Below are 24,303 nucleotides of genomic sequence, written 5' to 3'. Positions count from 1 at the left end.
TAGAGGCCCAGATGACCTCAGTGGCTAGGACTGTCTTTTACTAGCTTTGGATGGTAAGACAGCTGCGGCCGTTTCTGGACCGGGATAGCCTGGCCACTGTTGTCCATGCACTGGTAACCTCCAGGTTGGATTAGTGTAATGTGCTCTGTGTGGGGCTGCCCTTGAGGTTGGTGCAGAAACTGCAGCTGGTGCCAAATGTGGTGGCACAACTGCTCACTGGGGCAGGGTATCGCCAGTACATCACCTCCCCACTGAAAAATTGCACTGGCTGCCCATTAGCTACCAGGCCAAGTTCAAGGTTCTAGTTTTGGTGTACAAAGCCCTACACAGCTTGGGATCAGGATACCTGAAAGATCATCTTGCCCTTTATATACCCAGTTGATCATTGTTCTCTTCAGGTGAGGGCCTCCTGCAGATATCATCTTGTCAGGAGATTCATTCTGCACAGCATAGGAAGCGGATCTTTAGTGTTGTGGCACTGACATTCTGGAATTCCCTCCCCTTAAATATTAGACAGGCACCATCTCTATCTTTTTGGTGCCTATTGAAGACCTTCCTCTTTCAACAAGGCTTTAAAGTAGACACCCTATCCCAGTCTGCATCTGTGCTGGAATTGCTTTTTAAAGATGTTTTTAAAGTTGTTTTTTAAAGATGTTTTGTTTTAATATGTTGTAGTCTTTTGTTTTTAAGTTGTTTTAAAGTGCTTTTAGTGTTTTTGTTTGCCGCCCTGGGCTGCTTCTGGGAGAAAGGGTGGGACATATATAAATAAATATCTTTTATGGAGCGGGGAGGGAGTTTCACAAAGCCAAGGAAGAGAGTAGGCTGGCAACTGCAGAGGTAGTTAAGCTGGAATGCTGCAGGTATTTGGGTCAGGTTTGAAAAGATGACTCCTAGATTCCTATGAATGCATATATGGTAAATACTTTCATCTAAGCAAGAACACCACCACCATCCAAATAACAGACTCATAGATCATTTCCCATGAATTGAAGCTCTCCAGGATTTTAGTCCCATGCTACCCAGAGCTTCCAAGCTACCCTCCAAGCTACCCACCATGAATGTAATTTAAGATTTAAGATTACATCCTTATAATTTAAGATTCTAGAGAAAAACAAAAATAAAATGAAGCACTTGCTCTCTGGCTGGCAGCAGCTACTGGAGCAGACCCCTTCACAGCGTAATAACTCTGGGCAGTTGCCCATGTTGCTCAGCTCCTGCTGCTGATCCTACCTGTCGCTATGTCCCCGCAATAATATTCCCACCATGCCAGATGCTCAGCAGAAGCCAAACCAATCCACTCAAGCTGAAGATCCATGGTCTGCCCACCTTCCTAACTTGGGGAGCTCTTTCCTCATTGTTGAGTCTTTGCTTTCCAGACGCGAATTATATAAAGCAAGTTAAAAGAAGGGCATATGAATGGCTCAGCCTTTTAAGTAATGATCTCTCTTTGTTTTCTCTTTTTAGTAACGTCGTCCCAAGTTCCAAAACTCTGGCACAAAACTCATGACCAAGCTGTCTAAGTGGCTGGCATTACAAGCTAATCCCTTGGAAACATTAAGGGTTCCCCTTTGCCTGCTCCGTTGAATGAAAAGAGGCCTTTCTGTTTTGCTTGCCACAAACACTGGTCTTGTCTGCTTTTACCCCCCCCCCCCAAATAAGGAACATGCATTCCTGTAGTTGGGGTGAAAATGTTCAACTTTTGTATCATTGGTTTTATTTCTCCTTTCTGTTTAGTAAGAGAGACCAATTTTTTTTTAAATTGAAAGATGATAAGGGGAAGGGCCATAGCCCAGGGGCAGAGCATCTGCCTTGCATGCAGAAGGTCCCAAGTTCAATCCCCGGCATCTCCAGGTAGGGCTGGGAGAAACTCCTGCCTGAAACCTTGGAGAGCTGCTGCCAGTCAGTGTAGACAAGACTGAGGTAGATGGACCAATGTGTCATGGCCCCATCAGAGGACTCCTCAGATGAGGACGACTCAGGAGTAACAGCAGCAGACCCAGGAGCAGCAGACCCAGAAGGAGACACGGAGGAGACTCCTGAGAATCCAGCTTCTTCTCCCCCTCAGCTGCAGAGCACCCCAGATACAGCAGAGGCCCTGCAGCCAGACACAGACAGTGAACAGGATACTCCCCCCTCACCTGCAGAACGTAGACAGCAGAAGGTCAGGCAGAAGAGAGGCAGGCGTGTCTCCTTGAGGCCCAAACGCTGAGGGCTCACACCTGCTGTCAACCCTGCTCTTTATAAGGCACACCTTGGCTGCAGCTTGTTGCTGACTGCAACATCAGGCGTGGCTCGTGTATACCTAGTTTCCCTGCAGCATCTCTTGGACTGACCCCTTGGCAATTGATCCCAGACCTCTACTGACCTCGCTTCTGGACTCCTGACTTGGCAAGTAAGCTTCAGGCAGGCCTGGCCCTTATCAGGTTCCCTCCTCGTTGGCCTGGCAGATTTACAACCAGTCTGCCGGCTAAGGACTTCCCTTCCCTGCTAACGACCCAGGAATTTCCAACCCCCACTGCTGACTCAGTGCAGAGCTGACACAATGGTCTGACTTTGGATAAGGCAGCTTACCGTGTTCCTCCTGATAAAAGGGCTAGAATGCTACGTAACTGTAAGTAAGTAATTTACTACAGTCAGAGACCAGTCTAAAATACACACAAACTTACTACTTACTTACTACTTACTTACATAACTGAAAATAACTCCAGGGCGGCTGTGGTAAAAGAAACTTTGGTATGGGTGAATCTGTCTGTTTCGGTTTCTCTGTTTCTCATTTTTACAATCTTACCTTCTGTTCTCCACAGTTCCATATCAGTTTGTTATATTTATTTTAATAAGCTCATCATGAAAATTTATCAGCATTTTAGTGTGCATTTCTCCTACACATTTTTGCAAGCAGTTTTTCCCAAATACAATGCATTTTGAGGCACACTTCACCCTAATATATGCATTTTTGTACACATTACTTGGCTGGAGAATTGCAACGCAAGCCTCAGAAATCTGAATTTTGAGGGGTGTTGCTTATTGTTTTGGAAAGTGCAGATTAGGTTGGTTCTCCTTTAAATGCAAACTGAACCAAAATTCTCTCCCATCCCTAAGGAAATTATAAACATTTTTCTCTTTAGATGAATGAAAATGATTTAGCCAGTCCTTCACGGCATAGTAACAATGAATGCAGATTAGGCTACTGTAATGTGGGGCTGCTTTGCAAAATATATTGAAAATCGTCCAAACGGTAGCAGCCAGACTTTTCACGGGGGGTTACTGTGTAGAGCATGAAATTCTGATATTATTCCATTTGCACTGGTTACCAATTTGTTTCTGGGCCCAATTCAAAGTGCTGGTTTTGACCATTAATGTTCCAAATGATCTGGATCCAGGATACTGGGAGGATGACATTCTCCCATAGGTGCTCAAAGCAACATCATTACAGCCCTGCTTAGTGCAACCTGGGTTCACATAGCAGCTGAGTTGTGTTACAAAGTGCTTTGCAGAGTTCTAATTTGTTTGCAAGCAAATGAACATTTCAATAGATCTTGCTCTTCCCTTCAAGTTCTAGGGGAGCCCCCAATGCCATAGTATTGGATTCATCACAGAGAACAAATTTGGCCTCCATGTGTCTTTTCCAGACTGCAGTTTCAGGACTGCCAGTCTATTGTTCTCTTTCACACATACACATACACTTTGGTGACGTCCCCTCCAGTCAGGTTCCCTCCAGAAGGATGTCCTGTTGTGTAAATTTGTATAAATGTTAGTAGATACTGTCAACGGTCTGAGATGCTGTGTGTCAGTGTGTGCCAGTGTATGTGCGTTTATCTAAGAAAACAGGCTTTTACCCTGCATTGAGATCACTGAGACTTAAGACTTAGTAAAATAAGAAAAGCTATTTTATTTATAGAAATACATAGTAGATAGGAAAGGCATACCTAGTTCTATCTAACTAAATTGGAGGCGCAACGCCCAGGTTTGGGAGTTGCCCTCATGGCTCAGGAGAGAGAGAGCAGAGGCAAAGGTGTCTCCTCTCTCTTGGACAGTCGAAGAAGAGAAAAAAGGAAAGGGCGGAAGGAGGAGGGGCAGATAAGCTCCTGAAGACATATCAGTCTGCGACAGAAGGAAGTCAGTCAGAGCATCACAGGTAAAGGTAGGCAAGCCTAGCCATCTGGAGGACCCTAACTCTATCTCCCTTCTGGAACACAAACAAAAGAACAAAACAGGAGTTGCTCTTGCCCCACTTCCAACATGTCCAACTATTTAGTTTCTGTGGCAAAATATCCCTTGTACTTTGCCATCTCTTTAGTTATGCAAAGTCTCATCCATCCAACAAAAAGGAGTCTCCCAGGCTAAGCTTGTCCACTCTGTTTGACTTCTTTAGCAGTCTCTTTTAACAGTGAGAATCAAAGGATTGGAGGAGTGATTCTGACAGTTATTGAGACCAACCCCTCCCAATATTGTTTTTCATTTAATATGTCTTTTTTTCTTTAAAAATAACAGGTGCATAAACTTGGATAAAGATTGGGACTGAGGAACTGCTGTTTGATCAGAAATTGCCATCTGAACCTGCTGTTTTTCCTGGGAGGGAAACCAACATTGGCGCCAAGGATTTCAGTACTTTGTATCTAGAGTCCAGACCCCCCCAAAATGCAATACTCCACCCCATCCCTACCCCAAAACTTTCAGTGCATTCACTGCTTTGTGGAATATGATTGGGTGCATGTCACTGGCATCCAGATGGATTTTTGTGTATGTGACACATTAAGTGTCCCCTAACATGCCCATGCAATTTGTGACCTGTTTTTATTTGGTTAAGGTGTTGGACTATGACCTGGGAGACCAGGATTGGAATTCCCACACAGCCATGAAGCTCATTGGGTGACCTTGGGCCAGTCACTGCCTCTCAGACTCAGAGGAAGGCAATGGTAAACCACCTCTGAATACCGCTTACCATGAAAACCCTATTCATAGGGTCACCATAAGTCGGGATCGACTTGAAGGCAGTCCATTTCCATTTTTCCATAGCTTTTCACATTCTTTGGAGGCTACCATTGTCTTTCACAGCATAACTCCAGTACAGGAACATCATCTACCTTTAAATGTTTACAAATGGTGTATGCACCATCAAGGATGCCTCCCCTACCCTTCAGTAGCCCAGTGCCCCAACACTTTGCAAGCCGCTTGTTGGGGTTTTTAAAACTCGTTGGAGGCCACATCTGCCCAACTTAAACAAACCAAAAAAAACGTTTCTCTCTGTCCTGATCTGCTTATAGGTCAATTGTAATTGAAACAATTTAATTTGCAGGGGCATCCCACCAGGGCTGATGCACTGAGAGTACATGAAAGTCCTTCAAGTCTCTGACAGGTAAACAGTATTAAGAAAGAACGAAGACTCCAGACAATGGGATTAGGTCGGATCAGGATGGCAGGCTCCGCTAATAGGCTTCTGTTTAAAATAACTCTCTCCCTCAAAATAAAAAGGAGGCAAGCTGAATGACGGTAAAGGGCTAAGAGCAGTTTTTTTAAAAGGAGAGATCCAGTGCCGCCTTTGGGCAAGACACCCATTATGGGCCCTGCTGCCTTACTGAGTGTACCTCCCCACCACCATTGTCACCGGCTGCTCCAGAATAGCTACCACCTGTTTTGCTTGCCAGGTGGAGAGCCAAGGAGCAAGCCAGCAGTGGCATCTCCTGCTTCTCCTTCTCACCACCAGATGAACTGGTCTATGAGGAAAAGTTACATTTGGGTAGTGGAAGCTGCCCCATCAGCCTCAGTCTGCCCTCAGCCAGACCCCACCTGCCGTGCCTTCTTTCTTACAGCCAGTCAGGGGGTGGCTTCTCCTGTCATTGGCTCTGGCTCCATCTACTGCTGGCCTCCCTACCTTCCACCCCACCAGTCCCAATGCACACCAGCCTCCACTCTATTTGGAGCTGTTTAGAATACCTTTCCCACCAACCCACTCCAGCTGAGGGGAGAGGGTGGAGATAAGGTCTCTGCATGTGAACTAACCAAAGAAGCAGTTTTGGGGAGACAGAGTAAGATAGAGACAGAGCAGTCAGAGAGAACTGTTTAGCTGAAGGCACTGAGTGTATGTGCAGGTATCCTGCTGTGGTGGTGGTGCAGGTATTTCTGATATATTGGATGTGGGGTGGTAGATCTGAGGTTCAGTGGGAGTATGTGAGCGGCTTGCCTCCACCCATGCTTTACTTGTCTATTTGTAAATCATCCAAATATTACAAAAATGTCATCACTCTACCGTTCTGTCCCTCAAAGGAAACCATGACCCATGTGAACCTGCCCTTAGTACTTCACACTGCTTGGAGAAATGGGAAGCACATAGCAAAAGTCAAAAAGTGAGATGAGACAGGAAGACAGGCCCCAGTGGCGTCACTAGCGTTGGTGTCACCCAGTGCGGTAACTCATGGTGTCACCCCCATGGACCTCCTCCCGTACCAGACCATACAGAATCCTAGTAATGTTTTTTGTACTAATGTTACTCGTAAATCGTAATTCCTGTATATCACTGAATGTAATGGCAATAGTAGTGACATAAACAACTAGCAAAATTAAAATTACACCTTTAAATTACAATATCATACGCACAGTCCAAATTTTTGCTCTTATCACTAATGGGAGTTAATTATCTTGCATATGCCCATAGTAAATTTTCAGATACTTTCAGACCCTCAGCAATTTTCAAGTGGTCTATGTAGAAGAAAAGTTTGGGAACCCTTGGTGTAAGACATCTGCTTATGTCCCTATGCTGCTCTCACCCCTCATTTCGGTGCCTGGGATGCATGCGTGTGGACATACCTCCTTACAATTATGGAAAGTGATTCTTAATAATAAGTCTCCAGACACAAAGTTACATAGGTATTTATCAGTTGTTTAGTAGAAAATTCAGAAGTGCAGAGTCCCTTCATGATAGTTGCAGCCACATACACCCTTTTTTACTCCTGGATTAAGAATGAAATCTTTGTTAATGCATTCTCTCACAACAACAAACATCTCTAGGAGCCAATCAGAATGTAAGTGGAGAGCGTTAGCAACTGAGAAGAGTCTTCTCAGTGGCTGACTCACCTCCTTTCACTCTGATTGGCTCCAATCAGCAGGAAAGGCAAGGAAGCATATTAGAAGACTCTTCTCAGTGACTAACACACTCCCTTTTCATGCTGACTGTAGGATACTTGGAGACATAGGGACCCTGCTCCCAAAAAAGCAGAGGGACTAAGATCCCCTGGGTGACTACCCTCCTGGTGCTTATGGACATGACCGTAATATATTTTGTGACGTGCAAGTTCGATACTATTTATTAAGTGTGTTTAGGATTACACTGATGGCATTCCCAAATATGTACTTTCACACAGACTTTGGTTTTCCATAACACAATGTTTGTCCAAGCCTCCACACTTGGGGGGGGGCACTACTTGCACACCCCTTCCATAAGCACATCAAAGTTGGATACACACCTGAACCAAGACCCAGACAAAAGGGCACTCAAAACAAAAAGGTAATTACAGTTGCTGAGTAGATCTTGTACAGTGGTTATACTGACTGGGCAGCCACTGTCCTTCACATTTTACAAAATACTTTTTCCTATACAAAGATTAAATTTCTGTGTATGAAAAAGTAATATATGAAGTGGTCTCAATAGTGAGAAAAGTAAACAAGTGAATGGTGATCCAAATGTTTTTCATTCTCACGTTATGAAGCTAGCTGCCAGATGATGTATCACCTTCCCTACGCATGCATCGTAGACAGAAAAAACAGCACCCAAGCCACCATTCAATACGTGCATGTGTTCTTTCCAACATGAATCTACAGGTCTCAAAAAGTAATGTGTCACAAAGTCCTCAAACACCTTGTAACATGCCTCAAACACCTTGTAACATGCCTCAAACATGGTCTTTTGTTCTACCAGCATGCCTTTACACCATCACTTTGCCAAAACATAAGGATAGGTAAATTGCTTTTAGGGAGGTTCACAATTATGATTTCCTATTGATTTAATCTAAAAATATTTAGAATACATAAAAACAGACAGGGGAAGATATTGGAGAAATATAAAATAAATACAAATAAAAAAGGGGGGGAGGTGAAGAGACCTTAAATGTGCTACTCACCGTCTCTCAGCCTATCCTCCCCTCAGGATGAAAACAACGGAGAACAATGACCACCCTCAGGAAGAAGGGCACACTTAAAATGTAGAGGAAAAAATCATCTACAACCATAGTGTGAAATCAAATATTTATTGGGACACAGTATGAAGAAATATTTATATAAGAACATAAGAAGAGCCTGCTGGATCAGGCCAGTGGCCCATCTAGTCCAGCATCCTGTTCTCACAGTGGCCAACCAGGTGCCTGGGGGAAGCCCACAAGCAGGATCCGAGTGCAAGAACACTCTCCCCTCCTGAGGCTTCCGGCAACTGGTTTTCAGAAGCATGCTGCCTCTGACTAGGGTGGCAGAGCACAGCCATCACGGCTAGTAGCCATTGATAGCCCTGTCCTCCATGAATTTGTCTATCTTCTTTTAAAGCCATCCAAGCTGGTGGCCATTACTGCATCTTGTGGGAGCAAATTCCATAGTTTAACTATGCGCTGAGTAAAGAAGTACTTCCTTTTGTCTGTCCTGAATCTTCCAACATTCAGCTTCTTTGAATGTCCACGAGTTCTAGTATTATGAGAGAGGAAGAAGAACTTTTCTCTATCCACTTTCTCAATGCCATGCATAATTTTATACACTTCTATCATGTCTCCTCTGACCCGCCTTTTCTCTAAACTAAAAAGCCCCAAATGCTGCAACCTTTCCTCGTAAGGGAGTCGCTCCATCCCCTTGATCATTCTGGTTGCCCTCTTCTGAACCTTTTCCAACTCTAGAATATCCTTTTTGAGATGAGGCAACCAGAACTGTACACAGTATTCCAAATGCGGCCGCACCATAGATTTATACAACAACATTATGATATCGGCTGTTTTATTTTCAATACCTTTCCTAATTATCGCTAGCATGGAATTTGCCTTTTTCACAGCTGCCGCACACTAGGTCGACATTTTCATCATCCTATCCACTACAACCCCGAGGTCTCTCTCCTGGTCGGTCACCGCCAGTTCAGACCCCATGAGCGTATATGTGAAATTCAGATTTTTTGCTCCAATATGCATAATTTTACACTTGTTTATATTGAATTTCATTTGCCATTTTTCCGCCCATTCACTCAGTTTGGAGAGGTCTTTTTGGAGCTCTTCGCAATCCCTTTTTGTTTTAACAACCCTGAACAATTTAGTGTCGTCAGCAAACTTGGCCACTTCACTGCTCACTCCTAATTCTAGGTCATTAATGAACAAGTTGAAAAGTACAGGTCCCAATACCGATCCTTGAGGGACTCCACTTTCTACAGCCCTCCATTGGGAGAACTGTCCATTTATTCCTACTCTCTGCTTTCTGCTTCTCAACCAATTCCTTATCCACAAGAGGACCTCTCCTCTTATTCCATGACTGCTAAGCTTCCTCAGAAGTCTTTGGTGAGGTACCTTGTCAAAAGCTTTTTGAAAGTCTAAGTACACTATGTCCACTGGATCACCTCTATCTATATGCTTCTTGACACTCTCAAAGAATTCTAATAGGTTACTGAGACAGGACTTTCCCTTGCAGAAGCCATGCTGGCTCTGCTTCAGCAAGGCTTGTTCTTCTATGTGCTTAGTTAATCTAGCTTTAATAGTACTTTCTACCAGTTTTCCAGGGACAGAAGTTAAGCTAACTGGCCTGTAATTTCCAGGATCCCCTCTGGATCCCTTTTTGAAGATTGGCGTTACATTTGTCACTTTCCAGTCCTCAGGCACGGAGGAGGACCCGAGGGACAAGTTACATATTTTAGTTAGCAGATCAGCAATTTCACATCTGAGTTCTTTGAGAACTCTCGGGTGGATGCCATCCGGGCCCGGTGATTTGTCAGTTTTTATATTGTCCATTAAACCTAGAACTTCCTCTCTCGTTACCACTATTTGTCTCAGTTCCTCAGGATCCCTTCCTGCAAATGTTAGTTCAGGTTCAGGGATCTGCCCTATATCTTCCACTGTGAAGACAGATGCAAAGAATTCATTTAGCTTCTCTGCAATCTCCTTATCGTTCTTTAGTACACCTTTGACTCCCTTATCATCCAAGGGTCCAATCGCCTCCCTAGATGGTCTCCTGCTTTGAATGTATTTATAGAATTTTTTGTTGTTGGTTTTTATGTTCTTAGCAATGTGCTCCTCAAATTCTTTTTTAGCATCCCTTATTGTCTTCTTGCATTTCTTTGGCCAGAGTTTGTGTTCCTTTTTATTTTCTTCATTCGGACAAGACTTCCATTTTCTGAAGGAAGACTTTTTGCCTCTAAGAGCTTCCTTGACTTTGCTCATTAACCATGCTGGCATCTCCTTGGCCCTGGCGGTACCTTTTCTGATCTGCGGTATGCATCCCAGTTGTGCTTCTAATATAGTGTTTTTAAACAACTTCCAAGCATTTTCGAGTGATGTGACCCTCTGGACTTTGTTTTTCAGCTTTCTTTTTACCAATCCCCTCATTTTTGTGAAGTTTCCTCTTTTGAAGTCAAATGTGACCGTGTTAGATTTTCTTGGCAATTGGCCAGTTACATGTATGTTTAATTTAATAGCACTGTGGTCACTGCTCCCAGTCGGTTCAACAACACTTACATCTCGCACCAGGTCCCGGTCCCCACTGAGGATTAAGTCCAGGGTTGCCATCCCTCTGGTTGGTTCCATGACCAACTGGTCTAGGGAATAGTCATTTAGAATATCTAGAAAATTTGCTTCTTTGTCATGACTGGAACACATATGCGGCCAGTCTATGTCTGTGTAGTTGAAGTCACCCATTACTACCACATTTCCTAGTTTGGATGCTTCCTCAATTTCATATCTCATCTCAAGGTCTCCCTGAGCATTTTGATCAGGGGGACGATAGATCGTTCCCAGTATTAAGTCCCTCCTGGGGCATGGTATCACCACCCACAGCGATTCTGTGGAGGAGTCTGCCTCTTTTGGGGTTTCGATCTTGCTGGATTCAATGCCTTCTTTCACGTATAGAGCGACTCCGCCACCAATACGTCCTGCCCTGTCCTTCCGATATAGTTTATATCCAGGGATAACCGTATCCCACTGGTTTTCTCCATTCCACCAGGTCTCCGTTATGCTCACTATATCAATGCTCTCCTCTAAGACCAAGCACTCCAGTTCTCCCATCTTGGTTCGGAGGCTCCTAGCATTAGCGTACAGGCACTTGTAAGCAGTGTCTCTCTTCAAGTGTCTTTGGCACTTGTGGTTTGGCCTGTGGTAATTTTGCTCTTCTGTGCCCCTGTATCCTGTATCCTGTGCCCTTCTGTATCCTGTGCCCCTGCTCTCACAATGCCTACTTCTAGGCCTACCCCTTTTAAAATTTCATCATTTCTTTGGTTTTTATCCCAGGGGGGAGGTTTATTCTGAACCGGACCTTCCTCAGCTCCTGTCGGGTTTCCCCCCTCAGTCAGTTTAAAAGCTGCTCTGCTACCTTTTTAATTTTAAGTGACAGCAGTCTGGTTCCATTCTGGTTCAAGTGGAGCCTGTCCCTTTTGTACAGGCCCGGCTTGTCCCAAAATGTTCCCCAGTGCCTAACAAATCCAAACCCTTCCACCTGACACCATCGTCTCATCCACGCATTGAGACTGCAAAGCTGGGCCTGTCTGGCTGGTCCTGCGCATGGAACCGGTAGCATTTCAGAGAAAGCCACCTTGGAGGTCCTGCTTTCAGCATCCTACCTAGCAACCTAAATTTTGCTTCCAGGACCTCACGGCTGCATTTCCCCATGTCGTTGGTGCCAACGTGCACCACGACCACTGACTCTTCCCCAGCACTGTCTACCAAACTATCTAAATGACGGGTGATATCCGCAACCTTTGCACCAGGCAGGCAAAACACCTTGCGGTCTACACGCCCATCACACACCCCACTGTCTATGTTCCTAATGATCAAATCACCCACTACAAGGATCCCTCCACCCCCTGGAGATATATCCTCAGCACGACAGGATAGCTGCTCATCCCCCAAGGAATGGGTCCCTTCTAAGGGATCGTTTCCCTCTTCCTCAGCTGGATGCTCTCCTTCCCTGAGACCATCGTCTCCATGATAGCAGGAGAGCTATCATCGTTGGAGTGGGACACGGCTATAACGTCCCTGAAGGCCTCCTCCACACACCTCTCTGCCTCTCTCAGCTTTTCCAGGTCCGCTACCTTGGCCTCAAGGAAATGAAGTCGTTCCCGGAGAGCCAGGAGCTCATTGCACCGAGAGCACACCCACGACTTCTGTCCAACAGGCAGATAGTCATACATGCTGCAGACGGTGCAAAACACTGCAAAACATAAACATGACTCTCAAATATGTTTATGAATTACACAATCTGTAAATATATTTATAGTGCAATCTGATGTTTGTTTATTCAGAAGCAAGTCCCAATGTATTCAATGGGGCTTACTCAAACTGGGAAGTGTGCAGAGAACTACAGCCTCAAGTGATAAGGAACTTGTTCTTTCAACTTGTTCTTTTAAGTTGAGACCTTATCCCAGTCTGAGTCTGTGTTGGAATTGCTTTTTAATGTTTTTAAGCCTTTTCTTTTTTTAAAATTTTTTTTAAAACTTTAAAAAAATATTTTCAAAGATGTTTTCATATATTTTAAAGTCTGTGTTTATGATGTTTTAAAGTGCTTTTAGTGCTTTTGTTTGCCGCCCTGGGCTCCTGCTGGGAGGAAGGGTGGGATATAAATCAAATAATAAATAAATAAACTTCATTCACCCAACCCAAAATTCAGAATCATGCCTTTTTAGGATGTTTTCCAACTGTTTATTCTTGCTTTATGGTTATTGGATTTTAAATGGCTTTATTTCTTGTTGTGAGCTGCCTTGGTTTCCAACCCTACCTCACAGGGTTGTTGGAAAGACTACACACACACACTGCAGATGTATAAATACATACAGCCCATATAATAGTTTATTGTCAAACCAGTTGGTCATTGCAGAAAAATCAGTATTAGTTTTAAAAAAATCAGTATTCGTTTCCTACAGAATATAAACGGTAATACCTAAGTAAGCTCTGCCTACTTGCTTTAAAATAGGACTGGAGGGGGGGGGACAGAAAGAGAACACAAACACAATTTTTTACATTCACTCCAAAGTCCCATTGATTTTCAGCACATTCATAACCATGTCTACTCAAAAGTAAATCCTATTGAATTCAATGGGATTTACTCTGGAGATATGGGATTAGCAATGCTTTTACTCCCACAAAAGCAAGTATTGGGAAGGTTTTCAAAACACTGCCCAGGATCTGACTCCTACACACAAGAGGGGGAAAAACTGAAATGTATATACTTACCCAATTTATGAGATTTTCAGATAAACGGGGGCAGGGAAACCACCATTTCCTGGCCTTGCAATGAGGTTTACTAGACACTGCCACAGGTCAAACAAACACTTCACTGATTGGCTGCAATCCTGAACGGGCAGGGTTAAAGCTATGAAGTGCTATACAGTAGTTTAAAAAAAGATTTAATGGGTGGGCTGATGTTTTTATGTCTATCTCGAGAACCGGACCACCTAGAAACTTAATTTTTGAAAATTAAAGCTGAGAATCACCCCCCTCTGATGGTGTCACCTGGTGTGGTCTGCACCCCCCACACCCCTGTAGTGACGCCACTGACAGGCCCCCCTCCATCTGGCTAGGACTAAGAGCACTTCCAGGCTGTCACTATTTTGGGGTGGGATTCAGTCATGTATCAGCAAGTTCAGGTAGCACAGTTATTGTTGATTGAGAGGTCTTGTGAAAAAACTCACTTCCCCAAAAGATTAGACTTTTTATGATAAGGAAAGAGTTGAGGAAATGAACTGGAAAGTGTGGGATAATTCTTGCTTTGATTCATCATCTAGCGTCCCCACAAACAAATCGGAATGAATGCTCATTAAGTGGCTGATGTCATCTAAACTCCCTGCAAACAAATCAGGATGAATTCTCAATCAACAGATCATTGGGAAACGTCCTAAATTGCTTGTGCTCCCTTTCCAGAACTGTCTCCATCATTAGCCATTTCATCTGGCTGACACACAAAGAGTAGTGAGACAGACACCCTGCCCCACTCTGTTGGCTAGGACCAATTGCCAATTGGATTTCCCTCTCCTAAACTGCCTCCTTATATGGCCAAGGAACCTGATTTGTGTTTATTTTCTTTTTTCCTTTCCATCCCCTTTCATCTTGTGTAATAAGGCCCTATTTTAAACAGTGAGTGCATTAGCAGAATAAGTGGTAATAATTAAATAATTAAATAATAATAATAATAAAAATGTTGTAAGTCAGGAATGGGAGGCCTGTGTCCATCTAGATCAGCCTTTCCCAACCAGTGTGCCTCCAGATGTTGTTGGACCACAATTCCCATCTTTCCTGACCATTGGTAATGCTGGTTGAGGCTGATGGGAGTTGTGGTCCAACAACATCTGGAGGCACATTGGTTGGGAAAGGCTGCTCTAGATGTTGTTGTACTGTGACTCCCATCAGTCCCAGCCAGCATGGCCAGTAGTCATGGATGATGGAAGTTGAAGTCCAACAACATCTGAACTGCCACGGGTTTCCCATCTCAATTTAAAGCGAATGCACAAGCAATTTGAGATGCTTGAGCTAAGATTTTTCCCCTGCTCAAAAATGACCTAAAAGCTGCAATTCCAAGCATACTTACTTGGAAGTAATTCCCATAGCAGTAAATAGGATTTACTTCTCCCAGTAGATACCATACATGTAAGCACATGGCTTTTCCCCAAGAATCTTGGGGACTGTAGTTTACTCCTCACAGAGCTACAATTCCCAGCACCCGTAACAAACTACAGTTCCCAGGATTCTTTTTTGGGGTGGTGGTGGAAATGTGCTTTAAATCTGTCATGTGTATGCAACTTTGGTGAGATAATAGCTGAAGGTAATCAGCCCAAAATGATAACAAATAATCAGTAGGCATTCCCAAAAGACATTCAAACAGTGGGTAAAAAAAGTGAGAATTACAGAGGCAAACACAGAATGCAGTTAAGCAATAAAGTAATCCAAGAGAGAGGAGACACCTTTGTCTCTGCTCTCTCCCTCCTGAGCCAGGAGGGCAACTCCCAAACCTGAGTGTTGCGCCTCCAAGTTAGTTAGAACTAGGTATGCCTTTCCCATCTACTATGTATTTCTATAAATAAAATAGTTTTTCTTATTTTACTAAGTCTTAAGTCTCAGTGATCTCAGTGCAGAGTAAAAGCCTGCCACTTAGGTAAACACACACATTGGCACACACACATCTCAGACTGTTGACAATCTCTGCTAATATCTATACAAATTTACATAACATGCATCACCTGAACTCACATGATCTAGAGTTACCTTAGATCTTGCAACATTTGCAAATGAGAAGCAATAGGGTTTTATATTAGTTCTGATTGTCTATTGGGCTATCATAGGGTATGTATTTTTTGCCTTTTCTATGGCAAAAACTCCAACTTCAGTGGAATTTATGTGATGTGTTCTAATCATTTGAATTTGGCTAATGAATGCTTTATTATTTTATCAGAACTTTAGCAGTAGTACTAAAATACTAATAAAAAAGGGAAAGAGAAAAAATACTTTACATACATCATTCAGCTGTATTGTTACTTATAGATATAGATATAAAGGATAAACGGCATTTTGTCAAAAGTATTTTTGTCTACATTTTATACCTCCTCCTTGGTTTTCCAAGCTTGGCATGGAATGCTTGTCATACAGAATTAATTTGAAATGCTGCATTATCATAATCATCATCTTCAAAATAAAAAATAAATGTACTGCCTTCAAGCTGATTCCGACTTATGGTGACCCTATGAATAGGGTTTTCATGAGAGGCAGTGACTGGCCCAAGGTCACCCAATGAGCTTCATGGCTATGTGGGGATTCGAACCCTTCTACTACCCCCTGTGTGTGTGTGTTTAGTTTTAATATTGTTTTAGGCTACTTAGATGTGAAGCAGCCAAGGCCAGCACCTTGTAGGCATTTTTTTAAAAAGTAACTGAAATGTAATTGTAGTGATTACTTTTGAGAAAAAGTAAAGTAATCAGTTACTTTCAGAGCAATTGTAACTGTAATTACTGCTTTTTTGGCCAAGTAATTGTAACTGTAATTTATTACTTTTAAAAAGTAATCTTCCAAGCTCTGCTGATTACATAACAGTACATTAACAGTGGATTTGTACTCGACCATCCATACATTATTCCACATTTTTAGTTGTTCTCCAATGCTTCCTCAAAGTTATTGCATTATTGCTGTCTACAAGAAACAATCTGGAACAATTGTGATACTCAAAATCACAATATTTCATGAGGAAATTATGGGACATGCACTGACTGGAAACGAAGCAGTATGTTTGCCCCAAAACATTTGCAGGCACAAACTATTGAAAGCGAAATCACATATAACCGCCCCAACAGCATCATGTACGCAAGTCATCACGAATGCACAATTAAAAGGATGTCTGGCAGGGTCCTAGGTGTGACTAGATTCCATATAGTGGCTGCTCCTTAAGGCCAAACTTACTGTGTAGTGTGCAATTACATCTGCGCCTTTTCTTTATTTTAATACAGGCGCAGAGGGAGAACGCCATCAGGCCAGTACTGCAGCACCCAGTTATCCATCCCCCACCCCGTCAATTGGTGCAAATGGGAGCTTTTCCCCTAAGCTTCATTGTTGTGCTGCAGGGGGATGACATCCATCTAGATCATTGCTGGGAACGAGAAGGAAGGGATAAACCTCCCCTTCTCATGAACCTGATGATAGTCACCTTCTTTTGCACCTGTGATTACATTTTTAAAAATCCCACATACATAGCTGCTTACTATGGAATTAAAGTAACAACTAGTTTGGCACTTAAGTCATGCTAATACGACCATCTCAGTCCGTCAGTCCCAGTAAAGGCTAGCTAAGCAGAGCCGTCTCATCTAAAAACTATGTTGACAAAGCACAAAAGTATTACCTTTTTCCCATGAGCTGCTCCCATGATTTTAGGAGTTCTGTGTCGTCCTCCGCAGTGATTTTGATTTAACTCTCCTGGCTTTTTGCAGTGTGTGAGCAAAAGACACAGTACTGGAGTTTTTTAGTGGATCCTTATAATTGTGCCATGCTGTCAATGCCACTATGTGTGGACAGACACATCCTGTGTCCCATGCCGGAGATAGTGCTGACGACATGCAGCGCCTTGCACTCCCATTTCACTCACAGAGAAAGAGAGGCAGAGAAGCAGCAGCAGTGGCAGCAGCAGCAGGATCTTCAAGGTGATGAGCAGAAAAGTTTTCCCTTGATGGTTTACTCTGGCATGTAAAGAATTCATTTTTTCTCATATACCTAACAACTGCCTTGCACACTGCCAGAGGCTACACACAAAGGCAGCTTTCATGCTGATCATGCCCAGCTTCTAAGCAGAGTTCCTTCTTTTGAAAAAGCCTGTCGAAGATTAGAGTAATCAGACTTGACACAGCAAGATGTCACAGAATGCAAAGCTGAGCTGGGAAGGAATTCAACCTGCACAGCACAGTTGGGCCCCAGCAGCAAGAGTGCTTTTCTTGCTTGGGGGGTTTGTGCTATTTTCTCTCCCTCTCCCCTCCCTCCATTTACTTCTTCAGTGAAGCTTTGGCAAGAGACTCTGGGAAAGAAACACGTTGAGACCCACTTCTGGAGAAATACAAGAAAAAGGGTTACTGCTGGATCAAGTCTGAGCCACTACTTGGCGTATAAGAGATCCGACAGCCAAGCGGTTCCTGAACTCTCTCCCTACCCACCCCACCCCCAAATTCTTGCTGCTGCCACAGAGAAGCTTAAAGTGTGGAGTTGCATAACATGAAGGCAGCAAGCAAGCCACAGCCATAGAGCAATGCAGCCTGAGTGGACTGACACAGCTCTCTACTGAATGTGGTTTTGACATACAATCCTATGCTTGTCTACTCAGAAGAAAGTCCTGTGGAGTTCTATGAAGGTTCAATTCCTAGGTAACTGGGTAAAGGATTGCAAGCTAACTGTGTTCATAGTCCCATGCTGTATGGTAGGACTAATGCGGCATAGTGATTAAAAGCATGTGCTCTAAGCTGGACCTCAGCCATAAACATTATTTGTCCCAGTGCTCAAATTATGGAGGAAAAGGAACCTTTAATCACATTCAAAAGCTCTACCCCTGACTTCTCCCCTAATGCATTCAAAAATGGTACCTCAGGGGGCTGTAGCAAAAGTTAAGGGCTCCAGACACATTAGGGATCCATTAGAAGTCCCTAATGTGTTTGTGTAGGTGTTTCCCACCACTCAGCAATATACTGGGCATTTGCCAGCTCCCTCTTCCCTTACTGTGGATTCACAGTGGAGGCTGGTCCATTAGGGTGCACAGGGCAGTGTCCCACCAACTTCTGCCTGGCCTCAGCCAGTGCCTATCCTGCCTGCCTTCTTACTTACATCCACTCCAGGGGTTGGCACTGCCTGTCAGATTCCTTCTCCTGAATTTCCGTGTTGTCTTTGTAAAACTCAACAGGGAGAAGGATAAGGGACAATGCTACAAGTAGTTGGCTCCCCCAATCATTGGCTCTAGCTTCACCTACTGTGGACCTATCTGCCTTTTGCCCTACCAGTCACAATGTACATGGAATGTAGGGAAAGGCAGATAAGACAGAGCTAAAGGAGTCTGTAAGTGATCAGTATCCCCCTCCCACTGGGAACCATGGCAGAATGGGGCATCAAATGTTTTAGCAGGGGAGGCAGAAGAAGTCCTCTCCAAGTGCATATACCTGTGTCCCTTGAACAGCCAAATCCAGGAAACCATTTTTATGTATAGTACACTACCTCTTTGTGAACACTTAACTAAAGTGGCCAAATTTTGATCTAGCCCCAGTAGTGGGCTCCTTTGGGAGGAAGGGTGGGATATAAATTTAATCAATAATAATGAGAAATAATAATGTACCTTTTAAGTAGGGTGGCCACCTATCCTATTTTATACATGACAGTCCTCTTTTTTGTAGGGCTGCAAAAGAACAGCCCTCTATCTGAAGATGTCCTCTACTTTAGGGATGTCCCGTCCAAGTCTGGTTTAAAGATAAGGAACCATAAAAAGAGTGAAGTTGCCCATCAGCAGTTAGTAGCACCTGGTCAGTAGACTGAGCAGACACACAAGTCACCTGGTGTCTTCCCCGCTATGGTGGGATGTTTTGCATTTCTGTTTAAATGATATTCATGATTTCTAAATTTGCACCTAGGCAAACCATATGCAACTTTTATGCAAATTGGTGCCCTCTTTTGATCTCTGTTTTTGGTGATACATATCTTCTTTTGGGGCAATGCATAACTGGCACCTTTCCCCTGAACTTGGCCTCCTATCTAAGTGAGAGGTAGCCATTGTGGTGTTCTCTAGATAGTGTTAGACAACAGCTCATATCATCCACAGCCAGTATGGCTAATAGTCAGGAACGATGGAGTTCAATAGTACAACTCTGGGATGGCACCACCTTGTCTGCCCCTAATCTAGTTTTTAAGTATCATTTATTAAAACATTTATGTCCCAACTTTCTGGTACAAAAGCATCACCCAAGGCAGCTTAATTATATTATAGGAACGATATAAAGCAGCCAGCCAAGGAGCCAGGAACAACAGTTAAATCAAAGCACAAAAACATTATCTGTTACACACAGCAAAAGTCTGTTAGAATAAAATGGTCTTTACAAAGCGATGAAAAACAGTGCGGGCGGGGGCTGACTATAGTTCACAGGGCAAGGCATTTCACAATCTGGGTGCAGTCACTAAGGCCATAATCACACCATACATTTATTCCTCTATTATTCCACTTTAAACAGTTGTGGCTTCCCCCAAAGAATCCTGGGAAGTGTAGTTTGTGAAGGGTGTTGAGAGTTGTTAGGAGACCCCTATTCCCTTCATAGAGCTAGAACTCTCAGAGTTCTCTGGGAAGAGGGACTGACTGCTAAATCACTCTAGAAATTGTAGCTCTGTGAGAGGAATAGGAGTCTCCTAGCAACTCTCAGCACCCTTCACAAATTACAGTTCCCAGGATTCTTTGGGGGAAGCCATGATTGTTTAAAGTGGAATAATAGTGGAATAAATGTATGGCTTGAATGTGGTCTGAGAAGCTCCTCCCTCTTGTCTTGATCAAACATGCTTCTCTTCCACATGGAATCTAGAGAAGGGCCTCTCCTTTTGATCTTTCAGAGTGGGCAGGGTGGTATGGAAAGAGGCAGTGAAGCCAAAGACTTTTGCATATCCACAGCATACATTTAAAGCACATGGCTTCTCCACAGAATCCTGGGAATGGTAGTTGGTTAAGAGTGCTAGGAATTGTAGCTCTGTGAGAGGTAAACTACAGTTCCCAGGATTCCTTGGGAGAAGCCATGTGCTTTAAATATATGGTGTGGATGTGACTGGTTTCTTTTGAGATTGCCCCTTAAATGCCCCTTAAGATTTCTCCCACATAGCAAACTTATTTGCTGGGGCACTTGTGTGGCCCACTAAAATATTTATTTATTTATTTATTTTCGTCCTTATTACCTGGCCTTTTCCTAAGTGTAATTACATAATATTTTGTTGCTTCTTCACATGTGGATCTTCATTGCCTCCTGTTATTCTGAGGGGCCTTTCATATTTATTGTTTATTAAAGGCAAATTTTCTCTACTGTTGACAGAAACTTGTGTGGGGCCACTTTCACACATTTTGTGGAAGAGACCTTGCAATAATACAGAATGCTCTCCCCAGAGAGGCCCACTTGGCACTCTTACTCTGCTGTTCTTTTGGCACCAGGGAAATACTTCTTTTTTGGAGGAAATCCCCAGACCTTTTAGCCTTGCACACACACAACTGGCTCTAGTAACCTTTTCAGTCTTTGTTTCATGATAGTTTCACCTTGTTTTACCTGTATCCTAATTGGTTTTTTGAAATGCCTTGGGAATTTCTATTGAAGGCCAGTACAGAAATGTCTGTAATAAATAAAATGGTAATAGTACTGGGGGCATAGAAGGAATTATGCCTCCATTGCTCCATTGGCCCTAGTCTCTCTTCCACGCACATCCCAGTGGCTCCTCCACAGTTCTGTTCCACGTGCCCATGGCAGTGGTGGCTCCATGGCAGTGGTGTAGTGGAATGCGCTCTGGGTTTTAGTCCAAACTTTCAAGGACAGCTCCTTGAAAGTTCAGACTAAAACCCAGAGCGGATTCCACTGCCCCACTGACATGGAGCCACCAGCTGCCACTGGCCCATAGTAGGTGTACGAATACCACAAACATATGATGGTGACCAACCATAGGAATATTTCCCATGCAAGTTGAAGGCTTCTGGCGTTACCACGTAAACGAAGCAATGGAAGGAGAATGGGGCTTGGGGTTCCTGACAGAAATTTTAAGAGGAGTCTTTGACATGTCAAAGGGGGATTGTTTTGTGGGGAGAAGGGAAATGTCCTGAGGGAAGTATTAGGGGATGTGATGGGGGCCATTGGTGGTGTATCCTGAGAGGAATGGGAGGAGGGGGCTTCTGAAGGAAATAATCAGAAGCTAATGGGGGTGATGAGAGAAATATGGGGAATCCATATGGGAGTTATGTCTGTGAGCCACTTTGCACATCCCCATCTGTAGATGAATGGACTGGATGAGAACTAACAAACTGAGCCTCAATCCTGATAAGACCGAGATGCTGTTGGTGGATGGTTTCTCTGATCGGATGGTGGATATATACCCTGTCCTGGATGGGGTTACACTCTCCCTAAAGGAGCAGGTTCGTAGTCTGGGAGTAATTTTAGACTCTTCCCTCTCACTTGAGGCTCATGTAGCCTCGGTGGCTCGGAATGCGTTCTACCAACTTCGGTTGGTAGCCCAGCTACGTCCCTATCTGAGTAAGGAGGACCTCACATCAGTGGTACATGCTCTGGTAACCTCGCGTCTGGACTACTGCAACGCGCTTTACGTAGGGCTACCTTTGAAGACGATTCGGAAGCTACAGCTAGTGCAAAATGCGGCGGCCAGACTGCTAACAAGAACTAAGCGGTCTGAGCATATAACACCTGTGCTAGCCCGTTTGCACTGGCTTCCAATATGCTTCCGGGCCAGATTCAAAGTGTTGGTACTTACCTATAAAGCCTTATACGGCGCGGGACCATGATATCTGTTGGAACGCCTCTCCCGATATGAACCGGCCGTACACTACGGTCTACTACGAAGGCCCTCCTCCGGGTTCCGATTCATAGGGAAGCCCGGAGAGTGGTGACAAGATCTAGGGCCTTCTCAGTGGTGGCCCCCGAACTATGGAATGGTGTCCCCGAGGAGGTGTGCCTGGCGCCGACACTATCATCTTTTCGGCGCCAGGTTAAAACCTTTCTCTTCTCTGAGGCATTTTAATTCCTGTTAATTCTAAATTATTATATTTTGATTTTAGACTGTACAGTTTTTTGTACAGTTTTGTATTGTGATATACTGTATTGTGTTATTTTTATTGTATTTTTAATGTTCACCGCCCAGAGACCTGTTGCTAGTTGGGCGGTATATAAGCTTAATTAAATAAAATAAATAAATAAATAAATAAAATGAAGTAGCACATAAAGATTTATATAAGCAAAATATGTATAAGTTCCATGGATTTCAGTGGGAGAATTAAGTATGTGCTTACTTATTTCCTGTTTAAATAAATGGGATAGAAACATGCTTAATACTGAATGAGCTGCTTCTCTTTAGCCTACATTGTCTTAAGCAAGATGCCTGGTGATTTTACAAAAATAGAGAAAATGTTTCTATCTACTTATGACAAAAGTTTTAACATTTGCTCTGTTCCTATTTCATTATAAGGGGAGATTTCCATCTGCTGGTTAGAAGATAAAACGGTGTCTTCTTGAATAATTGTCACTATACCCCGAGAATTTTTGTCTTCAGGGTAGAGGATGGGAATGTTTGTTACCAAACACCCAATCCATTTCCAAGTGACTTTTGTTATTTCCAGAAAAGCAGTCTATGGCTGGGAGGCAGAAGCATGTGTGCAGCAGGAGTTTTGTTTGATAGTGCCATCACAATTAAAACTCACAGAAATGAGCAGCTGTAATAGCTCAAACATTTACCAAAAGATAGAAATTACACAGCCAAGGGAACCACATGATGTGGCCACTGGGGCATTATTTTGGTATGTGGAAGAGGAAGTGGCAATGGGAGATGCACTCGGCTACTTTCCTTCTAACTTTTCATTAGCTGGTTAAAACTGGATTGTTCGGAAAAGGTTTTATTGGCTGCTGATTCCAGACTGATGTTTTTAGGATGCCTTTTGGGGGGCTTCATTGGAGTTTTCTCATTTGAGACTTTATTTGAAGCTGTTCCGGGACAATTTTTTATTCTTCTTGTTGGCAGTAGAGAGAAGAAATGCTGACTGAATAAATAAGTAAATATTTTTTAAAAGGGCATAAGGAGATTACTACTACTACTACTATTATTATTTAACAACAACAACAATTAGATTTATATCCGGGGAAGGGACAATATTAAGAGCAAAGGTTAAAATTTGCTCTCTTCCTATTTTCAGCTTTAAATTGCAAAAAGGAGTGTGAATTTTAAAGTGCTTCTGTTGTGGTTCTCTCTTCTTATCTCTTGAGAATGAAAGCAAACCTGCTGAGGCAGGCACACCCAGCTGCCCCCTCTTTTAAACCAAAGTGATTTGTGATTTTGATACGGTTAACTGCTACCAGTGGAGGCTGGTGGCTCTGATGGCAGTGGGCAGTGAATCTGCTCTGGGTTTTAGTCCAAATTTTCAAGGACTGTCCAAGACCTCTTGGACAGCTCCTTGAAAATTCAGACTAAACCTCAGTGTGTATTCATTACCCCACTGACATTGGAGCCACCAACCTCCACTGGCTATTACATAGGCCCATTTAACTGATAGTCGCAATAGTCATTCTGTAGAACCAGCACACTGGACAGAAGCATATCTGCTTCTGAGAAATAATGCAGTGATTGGTGAGTAGCTAGTCTGACTTGCCCAATAGCTCACTCGCCCTCCAGGCTCAGTCATGGGAGGAGATTACATCATCCAAGATGACCTCCTCTTTCCCAAGACTCTCATTACTTTTCTGTCTGGGTTCCTAGAGCTCTGGAGCTCATCCTCCCTAGCCAGTGCCTTGGTGGCTACAGCTGGCTGCAAGCACCAGGAACTCCAGCCCCTGATGACACACCCAGGCTTTTTGGTAAGGGAGCAGCACTGGAGCTAGTCCTCCCTGGCATCTCAATCATTCTC

At 43.5% G+C, this 24,303-nt stretch overlaps 1 protein-coding gene across 2 annotated transcripts in view; it reads right to left on the bottom strand.

Moving 5' to 3' along the window:
• FAM107A (family with sequence similarity 107 member A) overlaps positions 1-17,744 on the bottom strand; it is a 97,620-nt gene extending 79,876 nt beyond the window's left edge. The window contains exon 1 of one of the 2 annotated variants that reach the window (XM_061618759.1): positions 17,038-17,744. In XM_061618759.1, coding sequence (XP_061474743.1) covers positions 17,038-17,061 — 24 coding nt within the window. In that variant the 5' untranslated portion in view covers positions 17,062-17,744. Of the gene's footprint in view, positions 1-2,138; positions 2,157-17,037 lie in introns of those variants that run through there. The other variant, XM_061618764.1, reaches the window with a different exon arrangement.
• Positions 17,745-24,303: the final 6,559 nt, after the last annotated feature.

This window comes from Rhineura floridana, chromosome 3 (assembly GCF_030035675.1).
Source record: "Rhineura floridana isolate rRhiFlo1 chromosome 3, rRhiFlo1.hap2, whole genome shotgun sequence".
NCBI classification, from domain to species: Eukaryota; Metazoa; Chordata; class Lepidosauria; order Squamata; family Rhineuridae; genus Rhineura; species Rhineura floridana.
The sequence above is the reverse complement of the archived record's forward strand: the minus strand, read 5'-3'. Positions and strand labels throughout refer to the sequence as shown.